The sequence below is a fragment of the Poecile atricapillus genome (genome assembly GCF_030490865.1).
Source record: "Poecile atricapillus isolate bPoeAtr1 chromosome 26 unlocalized genomic scaffold, bPoeAtr1.hap1 SUPER_26_unloc_2, whole genome shotgun sequence".
In the NCBI taxonomy this organism is placed as follows: Eukaryota; Metazoa; Chordata; class Aves; order Passeriformes; family Paridae; genus Poecile; species Poecile atricapillus.
Window position 1 is genome coordinate 42785 of NW_026708976.1, and position 11645 is coordinate 54429.

The 11645-nt window shown below is 61.5% G+C and overlaps 1 protein-coding gene across 4 annotated transcripts in view; it reads right to left on the minus strand.

The window, feature by feature from the left end:
• LOC131573963 (valine--tRNA ligase, mitochondrial-like) overlaps positions 1 to 11633 on the minus strand; it is a 38834-nt gene extending 27201 nt beyond the window's left edge. For 3 of the 4 annotated variants that reach the window (XM_058828315.1, XM_058828317.1, XM_058828314.1), the window contains exons 1-8: positions 11378 to 11633; positions 10614 to 10695; positions 8518 to 8618; positions 6924 to 7036; positions 4282 to 4348; positions 3547 to 3644; positions 3366 to 3447; positions 2608 to 2727 (exon numbers count right to left, since the gene is read on the minus strand). In XM_058828315.1, the coding sequence (XP_058684298.1) occupies positions 2608 to 2727; positions 3366 to 3447; positions 3547 to 3644; positions 4282 to 4348; positions 6924 to 7036; positions 8518 to 8618; positions 10614 to 10695; positions 11378 to 11626 (912 nt within the window). In that variant the 5' untranslated portion in view covers positions 11627 to 11633. The remainder of the gene's footprint in view (positions 1 to 2607; positions 2728 to 3365; positions 3448 to 3546; positions 3645 to 4281; positions 4349 to 6923; positions 7037 to 8517; positions 8619 to 10613; positions 10696 to 11377) is intronic. The other variant, XM_058828316.1, reaches the window with a different exon arrangement.
• Between the last annotated feature and the right edge of the window lie 12 nt (positions 11634 to 11645).

Here is an 11645-nt window from a genome sequence, read left to right on the forward strand (position 1 = left end):
GTGACCCCTGTGACCCCTGGTGACCCCTGGGTGACCCCTGGTGACCCCTGGTGGCCCTTGGGGACATTTGGGGACCCCGATGTCACCTCGATGTCGGCCAGAGCAGAGCGCAGGGCGCAGCTCCAGGTGACGCAGCGCTGGTGACACCCGGAACAGGCGCACAAAGGTGACCCCTGGGTGACCCCAGTGACCCCTGGGTGACCCCTGTGACCCCTGGGTGACCCCTGGTGACCCCTGGTGACCCCTGGGGACACTCAGTGACCCTTGGGGACCCCGATGTCACCTCGATGTCAGCCAGGGCGGAGCGCAGGGCGCAGCTCCAGGTGACGCAGCGCTGGTGACACCCGGGACAGGCACACAAAGGTGACCCCTGGGTGACCCCTGGTGACCCCTGTGACCCCTGGGTGACCCCTGGTGACCCTTGGGGACATTTGGGGACCCCGATGTCACCTCGATGTCGGCCAGGGCGGAGCGCAGGGCGCAGCTCCAGGTGACGCAGCGCTGGTGACACCTGGGACAGGCGCACAAAGGTGACCCCTGGGTGACCCCTGGGTGACCCCTGGGTGACCCCTGTGACCCCTGGTGACCCCTGGGTGACCCCGGTGACCCCTGGTGACCCTTGGGGACATTTGGGGACCCCGATGTCACCTCGATGTCAGCCAGAGCAGAGCGCAGGGCGCAGCTCCAGGTGACGCAGCGCTGGTCACGCCCGGGACAGGTGCACAAAGGTGACCCCTGGGTGACCCCTGTGACCCCTGGTGACCCTGGTGACCCTGGTGACACTCAGTGACCCCTGGTGACACTCAGTGACCCTTGGGGACCCCGATGTCACCTCGATGTCAGCCAGGGCGGAGCGCAGGGCGCAGCTCCAGGTGACGCAGCGCTGGTGACACCCGGGACAGGTGCACAAAGGTGACCCCTGGGTGACCCCTGTGACCCCTGGTGACCCCTGGTGACCCTGGTGACCCTTGGGGACATTTGGGGACACTTGGGGACCCCGATGTCACCTCGATGTCGGCCAGGGCAGAGCGCAGGGCGCAGCTCCAGGTGACGCAGCGCTGGTGACACCCGGGACAGGCGCACAAAGGTGACCCCTGGGTGACCCCTGGGTGACCCCTGTGTGACCCCTGTGACCCCTGGGTGACCCCTGGTGACACTCAGTGACCCTTGGGGACATTTGGGGACCCCGATGTCACCTCGATGTCAGCCAGGGCGGAGCGCAGGGCGCAGCTCCAGGTGACGCAGCGCTGGTGACACCCGGGACAGGCGCACAAAGGTGACCCCTGGGTGACCCCTGTGACCCCTGGGTGACCCCTGTGACCCCTGTGACTCCTGGTGACACTCAGTGACCCTTGGGGACATTTGGGGACCCCGATGTCACCTCGATGTCGGCCAGGGCGGAGCGCAGGGCGCAGCTCCAGGTGACGCAGCGCTGGTGACACCCGGGACAGGCGCACAAAGGTGACCCCTGGGTGACCCCTGGGTGACCCCTGTGACCCCTGGTGACCCCTGTGACCCCTGGGTGACCCTGGTGACCCTTGGGGACCCCGATGTCACCTCGATGTCGGCCAGGGCGGAGCGCAGGGCGCAGCTCCAGGTGACCCAGCGCTGGTGACACCCGGGACAGGCGCACAAAGGTGACCCCTGGGTGACCCCTGTGACCCCTGGTGACCCCTGGTGGCCCTTGGGGACATTTGGGGACCCCGATGTCACCTCGATGTCAGCCAGGGCGGAGCGCAGGGCGCAGCTCCAGGTGACGCAGCGCTGGTGACACCCGGGACAGGCGCACAAAGGTGACCCCTGGGTGACCCCTGTGACCCCTGGGTGACCCCTGGTGACCCTGGTGACCCTTGGGGACACTCAGTGACCCTTGGGGACCCCGATGTCACCTCGATGTCGGCCAGGGCGGAGCGCAGGGCGCAGCTCCAGGTGACGCAGCGCTGGTGACACCCGGGACAGGTGCACAAAGGTGACCCCTGGGTGACCCCTGTGACCCCTGGGTGACCCCTGGGTGACCCCTGTGACCCCTGGGTGACCCCTGGTGACACTTGGGGACATTTGGGGACCCCGATGTCACCTCGATGTCGGCCAGGGCGGAGCGCAGGGCGCAGCTCCAGGTGACACAGCGCTGGTGACACCCGGGACAGGTGCACAAAGGTGACCCCTGGGTGACCCCTGGGTGACCCCTGGTGACCCCTGGTGACCCCTGGGTGACCCTGGTGACACTTGGGGACATTTGGGGACCCCGATGTCACCTCGATGTCGGCCAGGGCGGAGCGCAGGGCGCAGCTCCAGGTGACGCAGCGCTGGTGACACCCGGGACAGGCACACAAAGGTGACCCCTGGGTGACCCCAGTGACCCCTGGGTGACCCCTGTGACCCCTGGGTGACCCTGGTGACACTTGGGGACATTTGGGGACCCCGATGTCACCTCGATGTCAGCCAGGGCGGAGCGCAGGGCGCAGCTCCAGGTGACGCAGCGCTGGTGACACCCGGGACAGGTGCACAAAGGTGACCCCTGGGTGACCCCAGTGACCCCTGGGTGACCCCTGTGACCCCTGGTGACCCCTGGTGGCCCTTGGGGACATTTGGGGACCCCGATGTCACCTCGATGTCGGCCAGGGCGGAGCGCAGGGCGCAGCTCCAGGTGACGCAGCGCTGGTCACGCCGGATCAGCCCCGCCCGGAACAGGCGCACGAAGGCCTCGGTGACAGCCCGGGAGTAACCCTGGGGACAGAGGGGACATTGGGGACATTGGGGACATCCTGGGGACATTGGGGACATTGGGGACACCCTGGGGACAGAGGGGACACCCTGGGGACAGAGGGGACATTGGGGCATTGGGGGGACATTGGGGACACTGGGGACACCCTGGGGACAGAGGGGACATTGGGGACACTGGGGGGACATTGGGGACACCCTGGGGACAGAGAGGACACTGGGGACACCCTGGGGACAGAGGGGACATTGGGGACACCCTGGGGACAGAGGGGACAGTTGGGACATCCTGGGGACATTGGGGACACCCTGGGGACAGAGGGGACATTGGGGACACTGGGGGGACATTGGGGACACTTTGGGGACACCCTGGGGACACTCTGGGGACACCCTGGGGACACTCTGGGGACACTCTGGGGACACTTTGGGGACACTCTGGGGACACTTTGGGGACACCTTGGGGACACTTTGGGGACACTTTGGGGACACCTTGGGGACACTTTGGGGACACTTTGGGGACACCTTGGGGACACTTTGGGGACACCCTGGGGACACTTTGGGGACACTCTGGGGACACCCTGGGGACACTTTGGGGACACTCTGGGGACACCTCGGGGACACTTTGGGGACACTTTGGGGACACTCACGGGGTCCATGGTGAAGGTGCAGCGGCTCCAGTCCAGCGAGGCCCCGAGCGCCCGCAGCTGCTGCAGGATCTCGTCCCCGTGCCTGCGGGGACAGGGGTGACACCGTGGTGTCCCCAATGTCCCCAGGGTGTCCCCAAGGTGTCCCCAAGGTGTCCCCAAGGTGTCCCCAGTGTCCCCTCACCGCTCCTTCCAGCGCCAAATCTCCTGCAGGAACTCGGCCCGGCCCAACTGCTGCGGGCGCAGCCCCCGGTGCTGCCACAGCCAGCGCTCCACCACGGCCTGGGGACACATTGGGGACATTGGGGACATTGGGGACATCACTGGGGACATCAGGGACAGCCCCCGGTGCTGCCACAGCCAGCGCTCCACCACGGCCTGGGGACACATTGGGGACATTGGGGACATCACTGGGGACATCAGGGACAGCCCCCGGTGCTGCCACAGCCAGCGCTCCACCACGGCCTGGGGACATTGGGGACATCACTGGGGACATTGGGGACACATTGGGGACATCACTGGGGACATTGGGGACATCACTGGGGACATTGGGGACAGCCCCCGGTGCTGCCACAGCCAGCGCTCCACCACGGCCTGGGGACATTGGGGACATTGGGGACATCACTGGGGACATTGGGGACATTTGGGGACGCTTTGGGGACACATTTGGGACATTGTTTGGAACATTTGTGGACATTTGGGGACGTTTTTGTGTCATTTGGGGATATTTGGGGACATTTTTGGGGACATTTGGGGACGTTTTTGTGTCATTTGGGGACATTTTGGGGACATTTGGGGACATTTGGGGACATTTTGGGGACATTTGGGGACGTTTTGGGGACATTTGGGGACATTTTGGGGACATTTGGGGATGTTTTGGGGACGTTTTGGGGACATTTGGGGACATTTGGGGACACACCTGTGTGGCAATGCCGGCGTGGTCGGTGCCCGGCACCCACAGAACGTCCCAGCCCTGCATCCTCCTCCTGTGCCCAGAACGATCCCAAAATACCCCAAAATCACCCCAAAATAAACACAAAACGCCCCAAAATCACCCCAGAATAAACACAAAACACCCCAAAATCACCAAAAAAATAACCCCAAAAAATCACCCCAAAAACAACCCCAAATCCACCCCAAAATAAACCCAAAACACCCCAAAATCCCCCCAAAATAAACACAAAACAGCCCAAAATCACCCCAGAATAAACCAAAAACACCCCCAAAAATAACCCCAAATTCTACCCAAAATCCACCCCAAAACACCCCAAAATAAACCCAAACCACCCCGAAATATCCCCAAAAAATCACCCCCAAATCACCCCAAAATCACCCAAAAAATCACCCCAAATCCACCCCAAAATAACCTCAAAATCCACTTCAAAATAACCCCAAAACACCCCAGAATCACCCCAAAATAACCCCAAAACACCCCAAAATCACCAAAAAAATAACCCCAAAAAATCACCCCAAAATCGCCCCAAAAAATAACCCCAAATCCACCCCAAAATCACCCTAAAAAATCACCCCAAAAAATCACCCCAAAACACCCCAGAAAATCACCCCAAAATCACCCCAAAACTCCCCAAAATCACCCCAAAATAAACCCAAATCACCCCAAAATATCCCCAAAAAATCACCCCCAAATCACCCCAAAATCGCCCCAAAAAATAACCCCAAATCCACCCCAAAATAATCTCAAAATCCACTTCAAAATAACCCCAAAACACCCCAGAATCACCCCAAAATAACCCCAAAACACCCCAAAATCACCAAAAATATAACCCCAAAAAATCACCCCAAAATCGCCCCAAAATCACCCAAAAAATAACCCCAAATCCACCCCAAAATCACCCTAAAAAATCACCCCAAAATGAGCCCAAAATAACCTCAAAATAACCCCAAATCCACCCCAAAACAACCTCAAAATCCACTTCAAAATAACTCCAAAACACCCCAGAATCACCCCAAAATAACCCCAAAACACCCCAAAATCACCCAAAAAATCACCCCCAAATCACCCCAAAATCACCCAAAAAATAACCCCAAATCCACCCCAAAATAAACCCAAAACACCCCAAAATCACCAAAAAAATCACCCCAAAATAACCCCAAAAAATAACCCCAAATCCACCCCAAAATCACCCCAAAAAATCACCCCAAAACACCCCAAAATAACCTCAAAAAACAACCCCAAAATCACCCCAAAATAACCTCAAAATCCACTTCAAAATAACCCCAAAAAACCCCAAAATAACCCCAAGTGCCTCCAAATCCAAAATTTCCCCAAATCCCTCCCAAATTTTCCCCTCCGCTCCCCAAAAATCCTTCCCAAACCCCCCAAACCTCCCCAAAATCCCCCCAGACCCCCCAAAATCCCTCTCAAAATCCCCCCCAAACTCTTCCCAAACCCCTGAAAATCCCTTCCAGACCCCCAAAATCCCCCAAAATTTCCCCTCCACTCCCCGAAATCCCTCCCAAATCCCCTCCCAGAGCCCCAAAATCCCCCCCAGACCCCCCAAATCCCTCTCAAAATCCCCCCAAGACCCCCCCAAATCCACCAAGGCCCCTGAATCCCCCCCAAATCTCTCCCAAAATCCCCCCAAATCCTCCCCAGACCCCTCCCAAATCCTCCCCAAATCCTCCCCAGACCCCCCCAAATTCCCCCCCAAATCCTCCCCAGACCCCCCAAAATCCCCCAAATTCCCCCCCAGACCCCCAAAAAATCCCCCAAATTCCCCTCCAAATCCTCCCCAGACCCCCCAAAATCCCCCCCAAATCCTCCCCAGACCCCCCTGAATCCCCCCAGACCCCCCCCAAATCCTTCCCAAACCCCCCCAAATCCTCCCCAGACCCCCCAAAATCTCCCCCAATCCCCCCCAGATCCCCCCCAGACCCCCCCAAATCCCCCCAGACCCCCCCAAAATCCCCCAAATTCCCCCCAGACCCCCCAAAATCCCCCAAATTCCCCCCCAGACCCCCCAAAATCCCCCCAAAATCCTCCCCAAATCCCCCAAATTCCCCCCCAGACCCCCCCAAATCCCTCCCAGATCCCCCCAAAATCCCCCCCAGATCCCCCCAAAATCCCCCAAATTCCCCCCCAAATCCTCCCCAGATCCCCCTAAATCCCCCTCAGACCCCCCGAAATCCTCCCCAGACCCCCCAAAATCCCCCAAATTCCCCCCCAGACCCCCCTGAATCCCCCCAGACCCCCCAAAATCCTCCCCAGACCCCCCCAAAATCCCCCAAATTCCCCCCCAAATCCTCCTCAGACCCCCCAAAATCCCCCCCAATCCCCCCCAGACCCCCCAAAATCCCCCAAATTCCCCCCCAAAATCCCCCCCAGACCCCCCCAAATCCTCCCCAGACCCCCCAAAATCCTCCCCAGACCCCCCCAAATCCTTCCCAAACCCCCCCAAAATCCCCCAATGCCCCCCAGATCCCCCCAAATCCCCCTCAGACCCCCCCAAATCCCCCCCAGACCCCCCAAAATCCCCCCAAATCCTCCCCAGACCCCCCCAAAATCCCCCAAATCCCCCCCAATCCCCCCCATCCCCAGACCATCGTGCCAGCACGTCCTGCAGGGTGACGCTCAGGGCGTGGCCCAGGTGCAGGGTCCCGGTGACGTTGGGGGGGGGCAGCACCAGGCTCAGCACCGGGGCCCCCCCCGGGCTCTGGGGGGACAACGGCGGGGGGCAGGTGTGAACAGGTGTGACCTGAATCCCTCCAGGTGTGAACAGGTGTGTACAGGTGTGTGCAGGTGTGAACAGGTGTGTGCAGGTGTGACCTGAACCCCCCCAGGTGTGAACAGGTGTGTGCAGGTGTGTACAGGTGTGTGCAGGTGTGAACAGGTGTGAACAGGTGTGAACAGGTGTGAACAGGTGTGACCTGAACCCCCCAGGTGTGAACAGGTGTGTGCAGGTGTGACCTGAACCCCCCCAGGTGTGCACAGGTGTGACCTGAACCCCCCCAGGTGTGTCCTGAACACCCTCAGGTGTACCCTGAACCCCCCCAGGTGTGAACAGGTGTGACCTGACCCCCCCCCAGGTGGGAACAGGTGTGTCCAGGTGTGAACAGGTGTACCCTGAACCCCCCAGGTGTGCACAGGTGTGACCTGAACCCCCCCAGGTGTGTCCTGAACACCCTCAGGTGTACCCTGAACCCACCCAGGTGTGTCCAGGTGTGACCTGAACCCTCCAGGTGTGTCCTGAATCCCCCCCAGGTGTGTCCTGAACCCCCCCAGGTGTGTCCTGAATCCCCCCCAGGTGTGTCCAGGTGTGACCTGAATCCCTCCAGGTGTGAACAGGTGTGTCCAGGTGTGCTCTGAACCCCGCCAGGTGTGAACAGGTGTATCCAGGTGTGTCCTGAACACCCTCAGGTGTGTCCAGAACCCCTCCAGGTGTGTCCAAGTGTGCCCTGAACCCCTCCAGGTGTGCCCTGAACCCCCCCAGGTGTGCCCTGAACCCCCCCAGGTGTGTCCAAGTGTGCCCTGAACCCCGCCAGGTGTGTCCTGAACCCCCCCAGGTGTGTCCTGAACCCCCCTAGATATGTCCAGGTGTGTTCTGAGCCCCCCCAGGAGTGTCCAGGTGTGTCCTGAACCCCTCCAGGTGTGTCCTGAACCCCCCCAGGTGTGTCCTGAACCCCCCCAGGTGTGTCCAGGTGTGTCCTGAACCCCCCCAGGTGTGTCCAGGTGTGTGCAGGTGTGCTCTGAACTTCCCCAGGCGTGTCCTGAACCCCCCCAGGTGTGTTTTTACCCCCCCAGGTGGATTTTGGGACCCCCCCAGGTGTGTTTTTGTCTCCCCAGGTGTGTTTTCACCCTCCCCAGGTGTGTTTTTGTCTCCCCAGGTGGATTTTGGGACCCCCCCAGGTGTGTTTTCACCCCTCCCAGGTGTGTTTTTACCCCCCCAGGTGTGTTTTCCCCCCTCCCAGGTGTGTTTTCACCCCCCCAGGTGTGTTTTCCCCCCCTCTCAGGTGTGTTTTACCCCCCCAGGTGGATTTTGGGACCCCCCCAGGTGTGTTTTCACCCCCCCAGGTGTGTTTTTGTCTCCCAGGTGGATTTTGGGACCCCCCCAGGTGTGTTTTTACCCCTCCCAGGTGTGTTTTTACCCCCCCAGGTGTGTTTTCACCCCTCCCCAGGTGTGTTTTCACCCCTCACCTGCTCAGGGGGGGTGAAGACCCCTCCCCTCTCCCACCACTGGTACCAGGCAGCCTCGACGTAGCGGGGGCTGTACCTGGGGGGCAGCGGGCTGGGGGTGGCTGTGTCCCCAAAATGTCACCTGAGGGGGGTGGCAGGGCCACCTCTGCCCCAAACCCACCCAAATCCCCAAAAAATCCACCCAAATTCCCCAAAATCCACCAAATCCACCCCAAATCCCCCAAACCGGGGGGGCAGCGGGCTGGGGGTGGCTGTGTCCCCAAAATGTCACCTGAGGGGGGTGGCAGGGCCACCTCTGCCCCAAATGCCCCAAAACCCACCCAAAATCCTCAAAAATCCACCCAAATCCACCCAAAATCCACCCAAAATCCCCCAAAATCCACCCAAAATCCACCCTAAATCTCCCAAAACGCACCCAAAATTCACCCAAATCCACCAAATCCACCCAAATTCCCCAAAATCCACCCCAAAATTCACCCAAAATCCCCCCAAACCTGGGGGCAGCGGGCTGGGGGTGGCTGTGTCCCCAAAATGTCACCTGAGGGGGGTGGGCAGGGCCACCTCTGCCCCAAATCCACCAAAATTCACCCAAACCCACCCCAAATCCTCAAAAATTCACCCAAAATCCTCAGATTGGTGTCCCCAGATGCCCCTCCCAGTTTGGGGACCCCCAGCCCCTCCCAGTCCCCCCCAGTTTGGATCCCCAGTTCCCCAGTTTGGATCCCAGTCCCCCAGTTTGGGTCCCAGTCCCTCCAGTTTGGGGTCCCCCAGTCCCCCAGTTTGGGATCCCCAGTTCCCCCAGTTTGGGTCCCCCAGTCCCCCAGTTTGGATCCCCAGTCCCCCCAGTTTGGGTCCCCCAGTCCCCCCAGTTTGGGTCCCCCAGTCCCCCCAGTTTGGGTCCCCAGTCCCCCCAGTTTGGATCCCCAGTTCCCCAGTTTGGGTCCCCCAGTCCCCCCAGTTTGGGTCCCCAGTCCCCCCAGTTTGGGTCCCCAGTCCCCCAGTTTGGGTCCCCCAGTTTCCCCAGTTTGGGGTCCCTCATCCCTCCCAGTCCCCCCAGTTTGGGTCCCCAGTCCCCCCAGTTTGGATCCCCAGTCCCCCCAGTTTGGGGTCCCCCAGTCCCCCCAGTTTGGATCCCCCAGTCCCCCCAGTTTGGATCCCCCAGTCCCCCCAGTTTGGATCCCCCAGTCCCCCCAGTTTGGGGTCCCTCATTCCCTCCCAGTCCCCCCAGTTTGGGTCCCCAGTTCCCCCAGTTTGGGTCCCCCAGTTCCCCCAGTTTGGATCCCCAGTTTCCCCAGTTTGGGTCCCCAGTCCCCCCAGTTTGGATCCCCAGTTTTCCCCAGTTTGGATCCCCAGTGCCCCCAGTTTGGATCCCCAGTCCCCCCAGTTTGGGTCCCCAGTTTCCCCAGTTTGGGTCCCCAGTCCCCCCAGTTTGGATCCCCATCCCCCAGTTTGGGGTCCCCCAGTCCCCCCAGTTTGGGATCCCCAGTTCCCCCAGTTTGCATCCCCAGTCCCCCCAGTTTGGATCCCAGTCCCCCCAGTTTGGATCCCCAGTCCCCCAGTTTGGGTCCCCCAGTCCCCCCAGTTTGGGTCCCCAGTTTCCCCAGTTTGGATCCCCAGTTCCCCCAGTTTGGATCCCAGTTTCCCCAGTTTGGATCCCCAGTCCCCCCAGTTTGGGTCCCCAGTTTCCCCAGTTTGGATCCCCAGTTTCCCCAGTTTGGCTCCCAGTTTCCCCAGTTTGGGGTCCCCAGTTTCCCCAGTTTGGGGTCCCTCATTCCCTCCCAGTTTCCCCAGTTTGGGTCCCCAGTTTCCCCAGTTTGGGTCCCCAGTTCCCCCAGTTTGGATCCCCAGTCCCCCCAGTTTGGGTCCCCAGTCCCCCCAGTTTGGGTCCCCAGTTTCCCCAGTTGGGTCCCCAGTCCCCCCAGTTTGGATCCCCAGTTTCCCCAGTTTGGGTCCCTCATTCCCTCCCAGTCCCCCCAGTTTGGGTCCCCAGTTTCCCCAGTTTGGGTCCCCAGTTTGGGTCCCCAGTATCCCCAGTTTGGGTCCCCAGTTTCCCCAGTTTGGCTCCCCAGTTTCCCCAGTTTGGGGTCCCCCCGTACCCTTTTTGCCGCCGGGCTCCAGCGGGTGCCGATATTCCAGCTCCTCCCCCGGTCTCCAGCCCTTGGGGAGGGGTCTGGGCTCCTGTGGGACCAGTACAGACCAGTTTAAACCAGTATAGACCAGTATGGACCAGCACAGACCAATATAAACCACCATGGACCAGTACAAACCAGTCCCGAGTGACACACACCAGTACAAACCAGTGCCCCTCACACCAAAATCCAGTCCCAGTGCCCCCCAGTCCCTCCCAGTCCCTTCCAGTGCCCCCCAGTCCCTTCCAGTGCCCCCCAGTCCGTCCCAGTGCCCCCCAGTCCCTCTCCCAGTGACCCCCAGTCCATCCCAGTGCCCCCCAGTCCCTCCCAGTGCCCCCCAGTCCGTCCCAGTGACCCCCAGTCCCTCCCAGTGCCCCCCAGTCCGTCCCAGTGACCCCCAGTCCATCCCAGTGCCCCCCAGTCCCTCCCAGTGCCCCCCAATCCCTCTCCCAGTGCCCCCCAGTCCATCCCAGTGACCCCCAGTCCCTCTCCCAGTGCCCCCCAGTCCCTCCCAGTGCCCCCCAGTCCCTCCCAGTTCCTCTCCCAGCTCCTCCCAGTCCATCCCAGTGCCCCCCAGTCCATCCCAGTCCCTTCCAGTGCCCCCCAGTCCCTCCCAGTGCCCACCAACCCCTCTCCCAGTGCCCCCCAGTCCCTCCCAGTGCCCCCCAACCCCTCTCCCAGTGTCCCCCAGTCCCTCCCAGTCCATCCCTGTCCCTCTCCCAGTTCCCCACCTGCCCCGCCGCCCCCTCCTCATCTCTCTCCCTCCTCAGCCGCTGCCGCCTCAGGCGCTGCTCGCGGCCGCGGAGCCTCGCACGCTCGGGGGGGTCCCAGGCCGGGCTCCCGGGGGTCTCCCCGGTGTGGGGCGGCCCCGCCGGGGGGGTCTCGGTGCTGCAGCCCCGGGCCTGGGCCCGGCCCTGCCCGGGACCCCCCAAAACCCGGCGGGCGCTGAGGGCACCGCGGCTGAGGGAGGGCGCCGCCATCTTGGGGGGGGGGACAACG